Here is a 21,258-nt window from a genome sequence, read left to right as displayed (position 1 = left end):
CCTCTCCAAAGCCTACCCCTCCTCTAAGATTCCCAAACCTTCCTACCATGAAGAAACTAAAGAAGTAATGCTGAGGTCTCCAATGTCCTGCTTCAGAGCTGTGCCACTCCCTCTCCTAACCAGGAGCAGTGCACATACAAACCAATAGTTCAACATTTTTAATACCATTGTTGCCTATGGGTATAACTATTATTTTTAAGAGGCAATTGAGCTGAAACTCAACTGGCCCCAGGGTATACTATAGAAGATATTTTGTTAGTTTGATAGTAAATTCTTGCAATATATGAGCTTTCCTTTTTGTATTTCAACTCTCTCCTATGCGGAGGACTGGGCAAATGTCTCCTTAATTGAGCTTTCTGGTTAATTAAAATTTTACCACAGAAATTATTGCCCCCTTGTCAAAACATCATCATCTATTTTCAAATTACCTTGTTTGTCTCCTGTTAGGACCCAGATCTTAATATTGGCTAGTGATAAGCTTGTAACCGTTTCAATAACACCCTCTTGTAACTTATCTTCTACAGCAGTGGCACCTAGTAGCTTCATTAAAAAAGAATACCTCATGTTAATGCATGCAAAATATACCCATAACATCCACGGCTTTCAGTCACAGAGTTTAGAGGTCAAGGGACATGAATTGAAGATGGAGAGTATGATGCACTGATATAACAAGCATCCTATTATGTACAGAGGTGCGCTGGGAAGGACCCTAGAAGGAGGTTCCCTAATCAAGGCAACTGATGGGCATTCCAATTAATGCAGAGATCCTGGGAGTTAGAATTTACATGAGGGATCTGATATGCTCAGATAACATATTAGCATAATACGGGCTTCTAAGGACTTAAGAATCCCCCAATTATATTAACATGGAAGGGTACAAAGGAGAGCCCTCATCTCAGAGTCAGGATCACAAAAAAAGTAGAGCCATTCTCTTAAATTAACAAACCCATCAGATGCCATAAACTAAAAAGTGAAGGTTCTTGTGCAATATTTCATCCAAAGATGAGCAAGGTGTGCTCCCTAGTGCCTCACAATAGCTAAGCATCCTGGCCACTAGGGCCTCAGGGAAGAGTGGTTTCTAGAATATATCACACTCTGGACAGTACAGATATCATCAGAATCTCATGGGTCTAGGATGGCTTACAGCTAGAGCCCCACTCTTCATGGCAAGTTTCCCTGCTCTAAAAAGGTGGGTTATAAAGCATGGAGGAAAAAAAAACAACAACACATAACATCAAACAAAACATGACATACCAGAGGCTGACAAAGAATAAGGAGTCTACTACCTTCTACTCTTGGGGGACTTCCAATTGCATAAGCTACTGTTAATAGAAATAATCCTCTGGCCACATATGGCAAGCTCAAAGTCAACATATAAAGCATGATTCATTGTTTGAAAGAGTAACATCTGCTGTGTGCAAGATGATTTAGCCAATGGATTATTCCCATGCTAGATCTCTAAACACATATTACCCCTTCTGTAAACACAAACCATCATGCTTCTAAACTCATACCATCAAATCCCTTTCGATTTCTTCATACAGCCCTGCTATCCGTTCATCCCTCTCATCTATGGCAGCATTTGCATCTTCAAGCATCTTATGCCACTCTTTGAAGTACTTGTCATCCAGATCTCTGTATGCGATGGCCAAGGTTCGAAGGCCTTCTCCTGCAAATTCCTGCCAGGGCAGACGGAGACTTAGGAACCATCCCAAAACAATAGTCACAGCAATAAAACAACAACGACAATAATGGGTAGGAAGTTCTGCACTCAAATTCATTTTATCTCAAGAGCACTACTTAGTCATCCTGGCCTCCAACTTTCTAATCCTCTTGGAAAGGGGAGATGATATTTTTATTTTGTGTTTTGTTTGGGTTGAAACATTCAAGGGACCTAGCATTCCCCCTTAAGACTGCTGAAATGCCCTCTGAAGGGTCCTAGTTGAGAGGTGATCAGTGGTGCCCATGACTTGAGATAACCACTTGAAGCAACATATTGGTTTCTAACCTATCCTCTGCCTGAAGGAAGCACTGCTGGCAATGTGAGGGACCCAGCCTGTTTCAAGGCCTATGGCCCTCGGCTTTTAGGGTAGAAGAAAGGACCCTCAGAGGAGCCGTAGCTCTCAAATCAAAGGTAGGAGGCTCTCTCAAGGGGCTGCAGCATGACATCTCACCGAAGTCTTGTCACCTTCCTCCTAATAATACAGCCACGCCTAAAATTAACTCTGTCCTACTTGTGTTTATGTTTGAAATTTTCCACAATAAAATACATTTATTCAATAATAGATGAATAAATAGATGTCAGGTGATAGAAATTTAAGGATGTAAATTAAAGTTATAATAATAACTCTAGGGGAAAAGTGAGAGAGAAAGGCAGAAAAGTTTAATATAAATGTTCGCTTCTAGGAAGTAGTACTAGAAATGGAGGCTGACTTTTACTTTTCATCCTAGAACTTCTGTAAATCTTTTTTTGCTATATTAAAGCCTAATTTTAATAATAAAACTGTTGAAAGTTTAAAGTGACAGTCAAGTCCAGTTAGTTTTTTAAAAAATCATTATTTTTCTAGAAACTATTTTCTATGGAGTTAGTATTTAATAATAGGTCAAATTTATCAGAGGATCATACTCTTCCTTTAGTGTCTCAGGAAGCCAACAATCTTAAATTATACCTCTAGTGCTTTATCCTTCTAACATGAAAATAAATAAATAAAAATAGGAGGCTGGTAGTTGCTAAGTGTTTCACACAGCTGCAATAGCTAGAAACATATGTTGGTTGAATGCTTGGGGAAATGCTAAAAACCTCCCACTTTGCCTAGGCCTCCGGTGGTCATTTTATGGGCCTCTACAGTGTAAGCATTTTCATAGCCATTTCTGCTCCTTTGGGCATTGCCACAGAGCATGTCTTCTCTGTTGTGTTCTGGCTTATGAGACAGACACAGGTTTGCAATCAAGCATAAATTAAACCATGACACACCCTAATTAGGTAAATGGAAAGAAAAGTCAGTGCATACTGCAGTGATGTGGTTTAGCCCAGAGAGACCATGAGAAAAATTATCCAAATTTATCTCGTAGGCAGTGGTAGCACTTTGGATATTGCAATCACATTGTACAAGCCCTCCTCCAAGACCACCACTGGGTCCCCTACTGATCTGAAAATCTAGTTACTGCCTTTTATAAGGATCTTTTGTCCTCATAATTTGCACAAACACTTCTTTGACTTTAACTTTTTTTTTTTAAACATCTTTATTGGAGCATAATTGCTTTACAGTGGTGTGTTAGTTTCTGCTGTATAACAAAGTGAATCAGCTATATGTATACATATATCCCCATATCTCCTCCCTCTTGCGTCTCCCTTGCAACCGCACTGGGCATTACAGTGCCTTTCTCTTTGTTCTGCACAGCAGTGAATCAGCTCTAAGATGACACTACAAAAGGGGACAGATGATTTAAGTTATTTAATTAGTGCATGAAACACAAGTTGAATTCTAAATGAACATTTGAACAAGGTCGTTTCCTATCATTAAACAATTCAAAAATCAATAATTAAATATAAATTTAAAACTGCAGAATTTAGAAGTCAAAATGAATAAAGTGAATGAAGTGAAAGGAAGTCAAATTGGTACTACCTGGAAAATAAATCTTTTGCACAGAAATATAAAAAGATCAAATTTGGCTTCCCATACTTTAGTATGAAAATCCAGCGCCTTGGTGTTTGAGCAATGGCAAAATCAAATACTTATGATTCCAATGTTGTTTTCATAAAAAAAAAAAAAATTTAAAAAGACCATGCTAGCCTTCTGGAAAAGATTAAAAGAAAATCAAGAATGCTCTATTGGAAAGACAAAAACAATAGCTATGTTTGTAACCAATATTACCAAACCATCATTCTTTAAACTTAAAGTCAGCCAGAGTTTTTTTTATTTGTTTGTTTGTTTGTTTAAAGATTCAGGGAATGTTTTATGTTAAATATAGGGCTTGGCAAAGAAAATGAATCCTCAATAGTTGGTTTTTTTTTTTTTTGGAAGTTTTAAAAATTTTTTAATCTTTTTTTTAACATCTTTATTGGAGTATAATTGCTTTACAAAGTTGTGTTAGTTTCTGCTGTATAACAAAGTGAATCAGCTATACGTATGCATATATCCCCATATCCCCTCCCTCTTGGCGTCTCCCTCCCACCCTCCCTATCCCACTCCTTAATAGTTTTTTAAAGGAGAGGAATCAAGGAGAAAATAAGAGTTTTGAGCAACTGCCCTTAAATTTCATATTGGGTTAAACAGAACCTCAAACAAATAGAGACCCTTGAATCTCAGGTTTAAATCAGATAATGTTCATATTAATTCATAGACTCTTACTCTTTTGCAAAAAAAAAAAAAAAGCTGTGCCAAAGACCATCCCTGCTCCCTTTACAAAGCTTTTGGAAAGAAACTATGCATAATCTTAGGATGTATGCATTTGGTAACTTCAACCTAGGGAACACTCGTGACGCATCATGATTTATGATCTGAATAAGAGAACCCTTAGAGGAGAAAGCTGGCTACAGAGATTATTTTCCCCTCACCACATAAACACGACCCTGAACTATTCCCTGGAGGTAACCATAAGAGATTCCATTAGTACCAGACACATCGGAACCCAAGGGAAAGCAACTCTCCAGTTCCTCTTCTCTAAACCAGTCCAGTCACCCAGGTGAAACAGTCCCCAGCTGTAGGGAAGTTAGAACAGGTTTCCCTTGGGGTCTTGAGTCTTCTCCTGGCCGGAGTTCAGGAGCCCACACTCAGTGGCTACTTCTCAACTGCTGTGTGTTAATCCACCTGCGGTGAGACTGACCAGGCTCTCGGCAGGGTAGGGGGTAGGTCCACATGCCAGTTTCTAAACATTCACTGGCACAGTTTCCTGTGGAACCGTTCTTCACATGCTTTCTATTTCAGAAGTCAGATCATTTAACTCATATTTTAAAAATAAGACCTAACCATAGGAAGCAGCCAAAGGGCCACTGTGCTAACCTTATGACAGAGGCACTTACACTGAGATGGTCTGACGTCAAAGCCGGGAGGTCTTCGTTGGATGGATGAAGTCTTTCAAACAGAATAGTGTCTGCTCCTTTGGAATAAAGCTTTATCTGTCCTTCTGGGTTTCGAACTGAAAAAAAAGTTGGGAAAGTAGATTATATTCAGTGAAATCCATCAAAACTTGACTGTCCCTGGGCTCTAGCCAGGCAAGTTGGAAATGGGCACGTTTTAGCCAGTAGTAAAATATTCAGTGCCTTTGGTTAAAAGGTCATTACCTAAGTCACCTGGCTTTACTCCTGTTTTATTAACTTGGAAATATTCCATCTACAGGAAAAAGTGTTTTCATTCTGATGTGTACAACCTTGTTATTTTCCTTGACTACTATTTCTGAAGGGCTGATACGTTTAAATTAAGCCTTCTGTATTGAGCAGAACTGAGAGCTTTTTTTTGCCTGTCTCCTAATGTGAAATTCAAGACTGACTGTAGGAATCAGCTGTCAGTGTCATGCCAAATGATCTCCATATGGAATTCTAGCCATTCAAAGCCATGGTTTATGCATTAGTTCGCAGTCCTTGCTGACATATTTCTTCACCCCCCTTTACTCCTTGGAAAAGCCCTTTCATTCTTGGGTCACAATCCTGGCTTCAAGCACACTTCACAGGCGGCTTTCGAAATTAAAGTTTCTATCTTCTTCCCACTGGAAGTCTGTATTAGTAGGGCTGTGTTTTTAACCTGCCCCCCAGGTTTGGGAATGACAGCCTCGACTAGGCTCCAATCCCTCATCTCCAATCCTCGTGCCCTCCCCTGGCTGTTGCACATATTGCTGTCAGACAAATCTTTCTTTAAGCTAATCTTTCCTTACGCCTACCTTTGCAGGCTTGGTTTTACAGCTTGGCAGATACCAGACACCTAATTATTTATTGAATGAATGAATGGATGAATGAATGAATGACATAGCAATGTATTTCTCCCCTACTATTTCTGAAGGGCTGATATCATCTAGGACAACTGCCTGTGTCACAACTTCATGGTCTGAACACTGACCCTCACAAGCTTCATCGAGTCAAAGATTATTACATGCTTTCCACTCAATTATACCTTTTCTCTAAAAATAGAATGCCTCAAAACAGATGAACATAAATATTGACTACTATTAGTTTAAGAGGATACAAAGTTTAGAGCTTGATTTAAAGGAATATAGATACAATAGTACAATAAATTACTTTTCCCTCTAATCTTTTCTTTAATTGAAGTATAGTCGACATACAACATTATGTGTTACAAGTGTACAATACAGTGATTCACAATTTTTAAAGGATATACTCCACTTATAGTTATTATACAATATTGGCCTTATTCCCTGTGCTGTACAATATATGCTTGTAGCTTATTTTATACATAATAGTTTGTGTCTCTTAATCCCCACCCTTAAATTTCCCCTCCCCCCTTTCCTCTCCCCACTGGTAACCACTAGTTTATTCTCTATATCTGTGAGTCTGCTTCTTTTTTGTTATGTTCACTAGTTTGTTGTATTTTTAAGATTCCACATATGAGGGATATCATACAGTATTTGTCTTTCTCTGTCTGACTTATTTCATTTAGCATAATACCTTCTAAGTACATCCATGCGGTTGCAAATGGCAAAATTTAATTCTTTTTTATGGCTGAGCAGTATTCCATTGTATATACCACAAGATATATACCACATCTTCTTTATCCATTCATTTGTTGATGGACACTTAGGTTGCTTCCTCTAATCTTTTTTTTTTAACATCTTTATTGGAGTATAATTGCTTTACAATGGTGTGTTAGTTTCTGCTTTATAACAAAGTGAATCAGCTATACATATACATATGTTCCCATATCTCTTCCCTCTTGTATCTCCCTCCCACCCTCCTATCCCACCCTTCTAGGTGGTCACAAAGCACGGAGCTGATCTCCCTGTGCTATGCAGCTGCTTCCCACTAGCTATCTATTTTACATTTGGTAGTGTATATATGTCCGTGCCACTCTCTCACTTCTTCCCAGCTTACCCTTCCAACTCCCAGTGTCCTCAAGTCCATAGTCCATTCTCTACGTCTGCGTCTTTATTCCTGTCTTGCCCCTAGGTTCTTCAGAACCATTTTTTTTTTAGATTCCATATATATGTGTTAGCATATGGTATTTGTTTTTCTCTTTCTGACTTACTTCACTCTGTATGACAGACTCTTAAGTCCATCCACCTCACTACAAATAACTCAATTTTGTTTTTTTTATGGCTGAGTAATATTCCACTGTATATATGTGCCACATCTTCTTTATCCATTCATCTGTTGATGGACCCTTAGGTTGCTTCCATGTCCTGGCTATTGCAAATAGAGCTGCAATGAATATTGTGGTACATGGCTCTTTGAATTATGATTTTCTCGCTTCCTCTAATCTTTAATGACCCTTAGTCAACACTTAATCTAATCGAATTTCCTCCTAGATTGAATAGATGTAATGCACCCTGGAAATTTTTTTTTTTTTTTGGCATTTAAAGTGTACAATCTATTCATTTAAAAGAAATCATTTAAGTGGTAAAAAAAAATGGTACCCATTCTCACAGTTTTGTATATCTAGGATAAATTATTATCCACAAAAATATGTTACAAATATTCACTCAAAAAGAAAGAGAAAATTTGGATTAACCCATTTTAGTATACAAATTTAATATCAAAGTCTCTATCTAGAATTGATTTGAATAAGTTCTGTTAGCTACTTCTAGGTTCTTTGTGATGTAAAATCTTTTAAAGCATAAAAATCAGCCTTTCTGCATTATTCCATTAGACATACATAGAAGTTAAAAGAAATGAGAAGACAGAACAATCAACCAGGAAGGTGAATTTACTGAGAAACAGTCATTCTTTCTCCCTCCTCCCTTTCTTTTCCTCCTTTTCCAGGTCTCTTTCGGTTCCAATCAAGAGAAATCTTGAGAGTTCTGAGAATATTTCTTTGAGGGCTTCAAATCACCATACCTACATCCTCTGCCACAACTACACACACGGGAACAAAAATAAACCTCTGCTATCTACTCACGTAGGAGGGATTCATGCAAAATAAACTCCTACATGGAGACCAACAGGTGAGTTTTCTGTCTGTTCTTTATAATGTCCTTCCATTGTAGTAAATCCCACACATTATGAGGCAGAAGCGGTTATGTGAGCTTTTCCTTGAAGTCAAAAAACTTGCATTCATTTCAAGTACCTGGTGATCATAGGGTACAGCCAGGGAAGGTGCCATCCCCCTTGGGGGGAGGGGCGGTGGATGGGCTCCCGCACCCATGCACCTCCTGATGCACAGATTCTGGAGAAACAAAGGGCGGTCACACCGCAGTCAGCCTGTCAGGCTGTCGGGCCACTGGGCAACCCGACCAGCCTGAAAGCGCCCCATCAGTTTGCTGAAAGCAAAACCCTGTCCCCCCTGTGAAGCCAGGCAATTTGGGTCAGAGAGTCAGAGGAGACCGGTAATCAACTCCTCCTCTCTGCTCACCTCCTTGGGGTTACAGCAACCCCATCTCCAAACCCAAATCTGACCCTGGAGTGCCAAACTGGGAGTGGCAGGTGGGCTCTGCCGGTGCTTCAGCGCCCTCTGGAGGTTGTCTGCTCTAATGGCAACTCTCTGCCCTTCCTCCTCCTCCTTCCCTAGCCCTGGGGGCTGCCTTGGCCTCCCGCAGCTGCTGGCCTGATTTCATTCTTCTTTTTTCTCCAATTACAATGAAGTGTCTTATAGAGGTTTGGAATCTCTTGAAGAAGGAAGATCTTTTAGTCAATACACCTTAACCATGAGAAGTTGGTTTCAAGAATGAACCTGAAATACTGTATTTTTCTCCTGATGACTCCAAGGAGAGACATCTCAAGTTTCTAAATCATAAGAAAAACCAAGTCATAAATATGATATTCTGATTTTTTTTTAATCAGTCATCAATTTTATACACATCAGTGTGTACATGTCAATCCCAATCGCCCAATTCAGCACACCACCATCCCCACCCCACCGCAGTTTTCCCCCCTTGGTGTCCATACGTTTGTTCTCTACATCTGTGTCTCAACTTCTGCCCTGCAAACCGGTTCGTCTGTACCATTTTTCTAGGTTCCACATACATGCGTTAATATACGATATTTGTTTTTCTCTTTCTGACTTACTTCACTCTGTATGACAGTCTCTAGATCCATCCACGTCTCAACAAATGACTCAGTTTCATTCCTTTTTATGGCTGAGTAATATTCAATTGTATATTTTTTTATTAGGATTTGTCTAGGGCTTGTCTTATCTTCTAAGACCCGTAGTCAACTTTTATAATTTCCAGAACATCTAATCCTAGGAAAGTCTGTCTCTTTCTTTTCTTATACAACAATCCAATTTAATAATTTCCCCCATATTTTCTCCCTTCCATTACCAGAGCTATAAAGGCAAAGTGTATATATCCCACATTTGCCAGTATGACTTCTCTATGACTGTTTATTTCTTATAGTCCAAGGTAGGATATCGGTTCTCAAACTTTTTGGTCTCAGAACCCCTTTACACTCTTAAAACTTCATGAGGACTCCATATAGGTTCTATCTATCAATATTTATCGCATTAGAAATTAAAACTGAGAAATTTTATTGTATCAATAGTCTTAAGACACTAATTGTAATATTACCAAAAGAATAATTATTATAATAACAATAAACCTATTATATATTTACATAAATAACAATTCTATGAAAAATAACTATATTTTCCAAAACCAAAACACTTAGTTTGGGGAGGGGCATTGTTTCACATAGTTACAGATAACTTTATTTATTTATTTTTTTGGCCATGCCACGTGGCATGTGGGATCTTAGTTCCCAGACCAGGGATTGAACCCACACCCCCTGCTTTAGAAGTGTGGAGTCTTAACCACTGGACCACCAGGGAAGTCCCTTACAGAGCTCTTTAATGTCTGGCTTAATAGAAGACAGTTGGATTCTCATATCTTCTTTTGCATTCAATCTGTTATATTATCACATGTCATATGGCTTTTGTAAACCTCCACAATATACTCATTAGAAAAAAAATTGAAAGACAAGTAACATTAATATTATTATGAAAATATTTTTGTCCTTGTGCAGCCTCTGAAAAACTATCAAGTTTTCCTAGGGTTCCCCAGACCACTCATTGAGAACCACTGGTCTAGGGAAATCACAGACCGATCTTGATTTGTGCAAATCTCTCACCATCTCTTTGTCTCAGTTTCTACTTGTGAAAAGGAGATGTTTAAACAACCTAACTTCTAAGGTCTTTCTAGCTCTACAATTTTCTGATTTAATAAAGATTTTCCATATCTGATGCCTTCTCTTAACCCAGCATTAGCCCCTTTAAATTTTGAGTTTATGTAAACCCAATTTCATGGAATCCTGTTTAATTTTACTCACTAAACATTTCCTTTAGCAGCTCAGCACATTTTATATCCCTTTTCATTCAAGGCTTATAGTCACTTCTGCTAGGAAATCTCTAGGCTAATAAAATCTCAGTCATTTCGGAAGTTAGCTTTTAAAAATAAATTAAAAATAACATAGCAGTTTTAAATATTCAAGATAACATGTGGGCAGAGCCTGGACAAAGGTCATACATTTTTAGTTACAGAATCTGCTTCCATTGCCTGTCCTTTAAATACTGGTGTTCTTCAGAGATTTACCCAGGATTGACTTCTCCTCCCATCCTTCACATTCTCATCGGGCAGTCACATTCTTTTTATGGCTTCAGTTTTCATCGACAGGATGATTGCTCTCAAATGTGTAGCTCCTGCCTAAATCCATTTCCAGCACTCCCTCTGCCTGTACATCCAACTACCAACTGGACATCTCCTCTTAGATGTGCCCAAGCACATCAGACTCAAACTGGACACGTTATCTATCACCAATGACTAGTTACTCCTCCTATGTCTCCAGTCCCAATAACCAGCTTCAGGACTTCCCTGGTGGTCCAGTGGTTACGACTTCACCTTCCAATACAGGGGGTGCGAGTTTGATCCCTGGTCAGGGAGCTAAGATCCCACATGCCTCGCGGCCATAAAAAAAACCAAAACATAAAACAGAAGTAATATTGAAATAATTTCAATAAAGACTTTAAAAATGGTCCACATTAAAAAAAAAAAAAAGTCTTTAAAAAAAAATAATAACCAGCTTCAGCATTCACTCAGTCTCCCAAATCAGGTATCTGGCCATCACTCAAAGATCCTCCCCCTTCACCACCCATACATCCAATCGAAGCCAAGAACTTCTCTCTGACACCTTCTCTCTTGCCTAGATTATCACATTAACCTAAATGGTTTTACTCGTTCCCTCCAAACTCGTCTGCAATACAGCCAGAGTCATCTTCACACTACTGCTTAGAATTCCACAATAGCTTCCTTCTGCCCTTAGATCAAGTTTGGACTCTTTAACAGTCATAAACAGGAATCATCAGGCCCCTTTTTAGCCTATTTCCTATCCTGCTTCACCATTTTCTCCTGGATGCAACCACAAAATACATTTTTCAATTTCACATTCTCCTTTAGCTTCAAGTTCCTGGAACATGGTAGGTACTGAATAAATATTTGCTTGATTGAGTTGAATTATAATTATGCAAAATTCGTTGAAAGCAGCAGCTATGCCTTTGTGATACAAAGGAAAGAAAAAAGTCATAAATGGTTCCAGGTTTATGCTGTAAGGATAAATACAATAGCAACACTGTGAAGGGTGATGAATAATTCTACTTTGTTATATCTCAGTTGGGTGGCTGTTCATACATCCACATAGAGAAATGCCTGTCACATGTCAGTGTGATTTGTACTTTGATAATCCTTAAAAGGTTTAGAGTTAAGAAACCTTTATCTAAAGATCTTGTAAGGGCTTTACAAGGAGCTATTGTAATCTATTCTTCTTTAATAATTATCTGCCACTTGCCCCTATTAATAACTATCTTTGAATTTTATCTCTGTATTTTTATTTACATAATTAGTAGCATTAATCCTTCTAAAACTACATACTGAGATTTACATGCTTATCAATATAGTATGTTCTATACCTTCTGACAAAATTCTTTATAGAAATCTATTTTTATTTAGATACCTCTGGATTAAATCAGGGCTGTTGCCCCAGAATGAAAGTACCCCTGGTACTTAAACTACACATTCATGATTCAATGAATGACTGTCAAAAAAAAAAAAAAAAAACCTTGAAGAAGGAGGAGAAGACCTAAGAGGGGGAGGAGTAGAAAGAGAAGCAGCTGCAGCAGCAACAACAAATGTCTGAGCCTTCAGGTCGGGGTGTTGCCCAACCAAGCCCCGTGACAATCATGAGGCTAACATTGTTTTTCACCTTGTTATCAAACAGAGACTTGTCTACCCTCGTGGAGTCTCTCTTTCAAATTCCTCCTGATTAAAAAACAAACAGAAATGAAATAAAGCCCCAAGCCTCCATGCATTCTGTGGTGGAACATTACCTTTCTTCATATGGGATCCATTAAGGCAAACATCTGATGTTTGTGGTTAGGCTGTGATTTCCCCATAGCCTGTAATGGTGACCAACACTGGGGAAAAGCTAAAAGTTTCCCTGTGTAGCAATCTTAGGTTTTGTCAACACCCTCAGAGCAAAGAGAAACCAGTTCTGGGCCAACCCAACATCAATAACACTTGCCCTGAAGCTGTAAATAGAAGATAGTTCCTGCTGATACAACATTAGGCCAACACCCAGAGCAGCATGTGTGCTCATCAGTAACACTGATAGTGACTGCCTACAGCCTGTTGTCAAAAAAAATAAAAATAAACATCCTCAGATGATGTTTCTTTCCTGCTGAGAGCAATCGCCCAGAGCTAGTTTCTAGTAGTTAGAGACCAAAAGCCCTGCTATTACATATACACACATGTTTTTCAGAGTAAAAATTGATTTAATATGATGATCAGGATATTCATAAGTTACAAGGTGTTGGGTTAAACGTTATTTAATGAACATTCATAGAGGACCCACTGTGTGCTAAGCTCTGTGCTTGGCCCTGAGTAATTTACGAAGACTATGGCGCAGCTCCTGCCTTCAGGTAGCACCGCTCTAATAACAGAAAATCGTGAGCATCCCGGGATTGGCACCACACTGGTGCTATGAACAAGGTGCTCTGGGGAACAAAGGAGAATGCGGTTATTCGGAGGGTAGGAAAAGAATTGAGAGAACAGGTGATACCTGAATCAGACATTACCAGATGAGTATGAGTTTTCCAAGAAGAGAAGAGGAGAAAAGGAGAGGTCTAGGCTGAGGAAACAGTACATGCAAACGGTGTGAAAGTGCACAACGCATGCCAGGAATGGTGAGGTCTAGTGAGGCTGGAGCACATAGTTTCAGGAAGTGGAAGAAAAGCAGCTTGAGGTCAGATTGCAAACAATCTTGAATATCATGCTAAGGACATCCTTTAAGTTTTAGGAAACCAGCAAGATTTTTTTAAGTTGGCGATGGCAAAATCAGGCCAACGTTTTAAAAAGAATACCCTGTTGTCAGCACAGAGGATTCTTTTAAGGGGAAACAGGTTTAAAGATACTGCAATAGTACAAGCAAGCAGTGATGAGAGCCTTAACTAAAGCAGTGGCACTGGGAATTAAGAGAAAAGGACAGTAGGCTTTTATGATAAAAACGGGGTTTTGAGGCTATTGTTAGAAAGATTACTCTGTTGCCATGAGGAGGAGAGACTTAGAAACAGGATGACTACTGAGGATCCTATAGACAAGGCAAGAGATGCTGAAGCCTGAATGAAGAGAGTAGCAGAGTATCTCAGGGGAAAATAATGAGTAGTATTTGAGGATCTCCTAGTCCAGGGCAATGGTCCCCAGACTGGTTCTCTGCCCAGCAGCATCTGCATCAGCAATACCTGGGAGCCTGTTAGACATGCAAACTTTTAGGCCCCACCTCAGGCCTACTGAATCAGAAACTCTAGGGCCTAGGCCCAGCAATTTGCATTCTAACAAGCCCTCCTGGTGGTTCTGATGGGAGCTGAAGTTTCAGAATCACTAGCCTAGGGGCACAAAGGAGATGGAAGTATCAAAAGCAAGTGAGCTACAATAGGGATTAAGCGGCTAGATGTTGGAGAAAGATGTTCAAATATTTGAAACCTGGGTTCAGATATTTCCTCTGCATCTTACTGGACTTGTAACAAGTTGTGTGACAATCTTGGGCAGGATACTTAAAATCTTTGAGCCTTAATTGCCTCATCTCCTGATTGGGGGTAATACACTATCGCAAGAATTTAATAAAATAATTCATTGTAAAGTGTTCAGTGCACTCACACAGGCATATAGCAAAAGGTAGTTAACAATTTTAATAAGAACTACATAAAGAGCAATAGTTGTGAGAAAGAAAGTTCTATATTAGACATACAAAATTTGAGGTAACTGTAGTACAACCCAGTGGCAGAATCCAGGAGAAGGCTGAAAGAGTGTGTGGGGACCTCAGAGAGAGATTGAAACTGAAGAACAATATGGGAAGGACACAGAATATAGGCAATAGCTACCACCATGTGAGTGGTCAAGATTATCCAAGGAGAACACAGGAAGTGAGAAGAGAAAAGGACACCAACACTGAAGAGTGGGACAAAGAATAGTCAGCTTGAAAAGGAGCTTGAGAACAAAAACACAGGACAAGAGGAGAACCAGGAGCCAGCGAGCTCACAGAGGCCAAAAGAGGGGTGTCAAGAGAAGAAGGTCAACAGTCCCAAATATCACTAAGTTCAAAAAGATAGAGAGATGATAGTAGAAGATAGATGTTAGATAGATAGATAGATAGACAGAAAGAAAAAAGGAAGGAAGGGGGAGAGAGAGAGAGAGAAGGAAAGAAAGAAAGAAAGAGAGAGAGAAAGAGAGAAAGAAAGAAAGAAAGAAAGAAGGAAGGAAAGAAGGAAGGAAAGAAAGAAAGAAAGAAAAAGAAAGAAAAAGAAAAAAGAAAGAAAGAAAGAAAAAAGAGAAAGAAAGGAAGGGAGAGAGGGAGGGAGAGAGGGAGGGAGAGAAAGAAAGAAAGAGAGGGAGGTAGAGAAAGAAAGAAAGAGAGAGGGAGGCAGAGAAAGAAGGAAAGAGAGAAAGAGAGAAGGAAGGAAGGAAGGAAAGAAAGAAAGAAAGAAAGAAAGAAAGAAAGAAAGAAAGAAAGGAAGAAAGAAAAGAAAGGGAGAGAGAGGAAAAGAAAGAAAGAGAGAGAGAAAGAAAAAGGAAAGAAAGAAAGAGAAAGAAAGAGAGAGGGAGGGCTATTGCATTGGGCAGTTATGAGGTGATTGCAAACTTCTGAGAAGGCATTTCTTTTTTAACAGTGGAAGCAGATGACTGACCCTAATAGGCTGAAAAGAGAAATCAAGGTAAGGATCAAAAACTGACCTTGAAAAATTAAGTTGTGATGGAAAGAAGAAAAATGGGGTGGCAAAATCAGTGGAGGTCAGAACATGAACAATAATCTTTAAGGAAACAGGATGATGACAGAGTTGCAGGCTGAAGGAAGGAGCCAGTGACGAAGAATAAGGAGCAAGCAGGGAAGGAAAAGGGATGGGAACAGGTAGAATCTTTAGCATTGAAAAGGAGCAAGAGGAATTTTTCTCTGAATCAGGAAAAAGACTGAGTAAAGTTATAGCTTGGGGATGAAGGAGGAAGATGGGGAAAAGGGTAAGGTGATAGTGTGCATCTCTGAGGGCCTCTTTTTTTAGAGAAACAGCAGATGAATTTAGCTTCCAAGAGTAAAGGAGATTCATGGCAAGGTTGAGGACTTGAAGAAAGGGCAAAGATTTAGAACACCTGTTATAAGGACTGGAAAAAGGAGCAAAATAAGAATGAGAGGGACATTGATGCAGCACTGAGGGTTAGCACTGACTTAGGAAAGCATGGATTCATTGTGGTGCTAAATTCAGTAATGGGTGATCATCTCCAGCAATGCAAGTGAACAGAGTCAATGGAAAATAATGAGAAGACTGATGATGATTTTCACAAAACAACAACATCAACAATAACTGGCATTCCTGAGCCAGTGCTGTGTAGTGAATGACCTTCCTTCATAGTCAGACCTCCTAGGTTTAAATCCTAGCTATTCTGTCTCAAGCTATGTGACCTTGGGAAAGTTACTCAACCTCTCTGTTTCAGTTCTGTTATCTTTAAAATGGGCATAAAAATAATAGTACCTACTTTGTAGGGTTGTTGTGACAATTAAATCAGTTCATTCATGTATAGCACTTAGACCAGTACTGGACACACAATAAGCCCTTGTTACATGTTATTATACTCACCACTACTGAGTTGAGGCTAAGTTGAGGATAACAGAAGTTCAAAGGTTAATAAATATCACAACTCTCAGCACATAACCAAGAGTAAAGTCATCCTTGAGAAGTTTCCATATAACCATAGTACTATCAAGAGATCAAAAATACTCTCAGCCACCAACCGTACCTATGACAGACATCCTTTTTCTGAAATTGTTGAAATCCAAAAAGGCAAGCAATTGATAAGTAACTAGTGTTCCCAATTCTTCTATTGTTATTGTCTCTGGGGTCCGAGACTTAAAAATGAACCCCAAATTTTTTGCAGCAGTCACTAGGGCCCCTTCATCAGGTGATTGAACTTGGTAAATCAGCTCTCCTAAAAGGAAAAGAAACAGGTGGATTAAATAACAACAAAAAAAGGAAAAGAAACAAAGGTATTAATACTGAGAATAATAACATTCATAGAACACCAATGCCAATTCCAACTCATTCTATAACACCCAACCCAAGTGTCAGCTCTAGAAATCAGACCTTTTCCACTCACCAACCAGGTGACCAGGTGCCTGTGCTGTGGATCCGCAGGACACCATGTATACCACCGCTGGAGCCCTTGTCATCTTACAGGAAAAGGCTCATTCCTGAGCCTGCCTCCCTACTATGCTGAAAGTTTCTTAAGGCAGAGACCACACCTTTGTATTTTCAGTGACTAGAAATGTGCCATGAAAGTTTCACATACTAAAACACTTAATATATATTAACGCACATAATCCTCATGGCAATGAGGTAGGGATTATTAAAATTATTACAGGCATACCTCGGAGATATTGCAGATTTGGTTCCAGACCACTGCAATAAAGCAAATATCACAATAAAGCGAGTCACATGAATTTTTTGGTTCCTCAGTGCATATAAAAGTTACATTAACATTATACAGTAGTCTATTATATGTGCAATACCATTATATATAAGAATGTACATACTTAAAGATACTTTATTGTGAGAAAATGTTAATCATCATCTGAGCCTTCAGTGAGTCATAACCTTTTTGCAATAGTAACATCAAAGATCACTGATCACCATGATCACCATGACAAATAAAATAATAATGAAAAGGTTTAAAATATTGTAAGAATTACCAAAATGTGACACAGTGACACAAAGTGAGCAAATGCTGTTGGAAAAATGGTGCCAACAGACTTGCTCGATGCAAGATTGCCACAAACCTTCAATTTGTAGAGAACACAGTATATGTGAAGGCAATAAAATGAGGTATGCCTGTATTTCCATTTTATACTGGTGAAAACTATGACTGAAAATAGTATGTGATTTTTGCAAGATCACACAGCCAGAGTGACAGAGCAGACATTCCAAATTCCTCTTCAGTCTGCTACTAATGACCATTTTATGAGAATGCATACAAGAAATCCCTTGAAATGTAAGGAATCAAACCAGGATGTTAATGATTGGTATCCGGTATTGTGTATGTGTTGGAGTGAGGGTGAGAGAGGAGAAGAGAGGAAAAGAATGAAGTGGGGGGGGGGGGGAAGAAAACATAAAAATACACTTTAAAACCAGCATCAATAAAGTAAGCCTTTCTATATAAAATTGTACTACCTTTGTATGTAAAAATAAATTAGAGAAAGTAGGCAGAGCTAGATCCATATTTACTGATTTATAGTAATATACAAGATAAATTGTTCAGAAAACTAGTTGCATATTAATCTATATATTATGATTCCTTTTTGTTAAAAACAAACCACCGGGCTTCCCTGGTGGCGCAGTGGTTGAGAATCTGCCTGCCAATGCAGGGGACACGGGTTCGAGCCCCGGTCTGGGAAGATCCCACATGCCGCGGAGCGACTAAACCCGTGAGCCACAATTGCTGAGCCTGTGCGTCTGGAGCCTGTGCTCCGCAATGGGAGAGGCCACGATAGTGAGAGGCCCACGCGCCGTGATGAAGAGTGGCCCCCACTTGTCGCAACTAGAGAAAGCCCTCACACAGAAACGAAGACCCAACACAGCCATAAATAAATAAATAAATAAATAAATAAATAAAATTAAAAAAAAACCCACCTACACATCTACATATATTCATATATAGACAAGCAAATAGAAAGTGTGAAAGTATGCACACCAAATGTTAACATTGGTTACCCCTGTAGAGGTGGAATTAAAATTCAGGGAAGAAATTATTAGCTCTGCCTTTATAAATCTTTGTATTGTATGGCTTCACTTGCTACAATAGGCATAAATTAATTTTTGAAATTCCAAAAAGAAAAAAAATTAAAGCAATTGCTTGATCTACCCATGAAATGATATGATAACTCCCACTTCTGGCAGCACTGTGGAGTAGGTGCCAGGATCAACCTCCCCTGTTGCAAAGAGCTACATATTCCACAAAGACAAAACATTTAAATATTTTTGAATGCACCCAGGACTGGCTAGAAAGCAGTCATTGTTCAGGTCAAAGACTGGAAAAAAAATGGAATAAAGGCAGGGCATTTTCTAAACCAAGAGAACTTGCTCATTGGTTTCCAGTCTCTCAAGGCTTTGGTTAGAAAAGACACAGGCCAGGGAAAGAAGTCTAATGGGAGACCACCTCTTAAAATTGAGCCCCCAGAAAGGATACTCTCTCAGTATAAAGGTAAACTGAAAATCAGTGCCCCCTTTAAGAGTCATGTACGACAATGTTCATTGCAGCTCTATTTACAACAGCCAGGACATGGAAGCAACCTAAGTGTCCATCAACAGATGAATGGATAAAGAAGATGTGGCACATATATACAATGGAATATTACTCAGCCATAAAAAGAAACAAAATTGAGTTATTTGTAGTGAGATGGATGGACCTAGAGTCTGTCATACAGAGTGAAGTAAGTCAGAAAGAGAAAAACAAATACCATATGCTTACACATACATATGGAATCTAAAAAAAAAAAAATGGCTCTGAAGAACCTAGGGGCAGGACAGGAATAAAGACGCAGACGTAGAGAATGGACTTGAGGACACAGGGAGGGGAAAGGGTAAGCTGGGACAAAGTGAGAGAGTGGCATGGACTTATATACACTACCAAATGTAAAATAGATAGCTAGTGGGAAGCAGCCACATAGCATAGAAAGATCAGCTTGGTGCTTTGTGACCGCCTAGAGGGGTGGGATAGGGATGGTGGGAGGGAGATGCAAGAGGGAGCGGATATGGGGATATATATATGTATATGTATAGCTGATTCACTTTGTTATAAAGTAGAAACTAACACACCGTTGTAAAGCAATTATACGCCAATAAAGATGTTTAAAAAAAAAGAAGAAGAATGAATATTGTCAGTAGACTAGAAATTTGAGAAATGTCTGAAAGATAAAAAGTAGATTTGATAAATGAAGAAATAAGAAAGGAGAAAAACACAGCTCAAAGCATTTGAAAAAGAAAATTAATACAGAGGTAAGAGCAACCCGCAAAGAGTCTCCAAATCAGAATCAACAAATGAGAAAAGCAGAAGTGGTCTTGGAAGCACCATGAATAAAATTATTTGAAGAATTCCATTCAGCTCTCCCAGACCATTTGGGCTCCTCCTCCTGCCAGCTTACTCCGAACAGCAGGCTGCAGTGACATTTGCCCCAGGATGAAACCTTGAAAATGTTCTTCTACACAAAGTACACAATCCACCTAAACAAACTTTTAAGATTTGAATGCTGGGGCTGGAGACCAAAGCTGAAAACAGCCAGAAGTAGCTTTAGAATTCCACAAGGATAAGAGAAATAAATTAATGAGAGAAAGGAACTCCATGACTCTGATATTTTCTTCCAGCCCAGACCTTAAGTATAACTTTGTCTCAAATTAGGGTTCTGGCACAGATTCCTAGCACTAGATCTGAAAAAGTAAGATAGCTAAACCAAGGTATCATATGAATTCCAGGAGAGGGGAACCCCATACCCAGAAGACGATCTATGTATTGTGCATCTCCCCCACATTCTTGGGAGACAGGCCACTGTAATCAGAACCTACATTCACCAAGAGGCAAACAAGGATTCTCAAACACAAGTAGGAACAGGCAACCACAAACCATCAAACGTTTGAGAACGACATGAAAGTTAGACACAGAACTCAAAAAACAACATTCCATAAAATGAAACATAATAGAGGAAACAAAAGAAGATTTCAAATTAAGAATAATTAATATCCTCAAAGAGATCTAAGAAAATATCATGATATTGAAATAAAAACAGATAGCTATTAAAATAAAATAGAGCTTTAAAAATGAAATAAACTCAAAGGCAGAGATAAAAGAAATTTACTTGAAGGCATTGTGCTATCCTCAGATAAAAATATAATAAATCATTATTGGCATTATTATTATAAATATCAGTTTAAGTTATAAATATAATTATGTGAATCATCACAGCAATTAAAATCAGAGGAATGAGTTAGTCCATCATCATCAAGGACAAAACTATGGCTTGAATGCAGTCCCAACAAAGAAAAAAAGAAGAAAAATATATATAGAGAGAAAGAAAACATATATTCAAATGTACATATGCACATACATATACACACATACATATATATATCACACACATACGTATATACAGTCTGCAGACTATATATATTTCACTTTTGAGTTGAAATTACTTGAGTGGTAATTTTCACCCAACAGGTGATAGTAGAAAGAAATAAAACTTGTAAATGGAATAGACTGGGCCCAAATGGAGCGAGAAGCCAATTCACCATCCATTGTCCACCTGCCTCATTGCTTCAATATTAAGGCGGTCCAGCTGATTTTGTTCTCTTCTGTGAACCCTGAGCTCTGAACAACAATCCTGGTAGTGTGGAACTTGTTCATAATGGGGACTAAACACAAGTATTCTATCAGTGTAAATCTGTCCCATTACTGGGAAAATTCATTCTAAGCATACGCCTGATGGCTATCTGCATCTATTAGATGTGCATGTTAATAGCGAAAGCTAAGTGGCTCAAGAGTGTTTCTCTGATTGTCCTGCCTACCAGGAAGCTCACA

General features: G+C 38.8%; 1 protein-coding gene across 4 annotated transcripts in view; it reads right to left on the bottom strand.

The window, feature by feature from the left end:
• ATP8B4 (ATPase phospholipid transporting 8B4 (putative)) overlaps positions 1-21,258 on the bottom strand; it is a 305,912-nt gene that overhangs the window by 50,502 nt on the left and 234,152 nt on the right. For all 4 annotated transcript variants that reach the window (XM_028163557.2, XM_057544467.1, XM_057544468.1 and 1 more), the window contains 4 exons: positions 16,435-16,623; positions 5,024-5,139; positions 1,515-1,679; positions 429-540 (listed from right to left, as the gene is read on the bottom strand). In XM_028163557.2, the coding sequence (XP_028019358.2) occupies positions 429-540; positions 1,515-1,679; positions 5,024-5,139; positions 16,435-16,623 (582 nt within the window). The remainder of the gene's footprint in view (positions 1-428; positions 541-1,514; positions 1,680-5,023; positions 5,140-16,434; positions 16,624-21,258) is intronic.

Source organism: Balaenoptera acutorostrata, chromosome 3 (assembly GCF_949987535.1).
Source record: "Balaenoptera acutorostrata chromosome 3, mBalAcu1.1, whole genome shotgun sequence".
Taxonomy (NCBI): domain Eukaryota; kingdom Metazoa; phylum Chordata; class Mammalia; order Artiodactyla; family Balaenopteridae; genus Balaenoptera; species Balaenoptera acutorostrata.
This window is presented reverse-complemented; position numbering and strand designations above follow the sequence as displayed.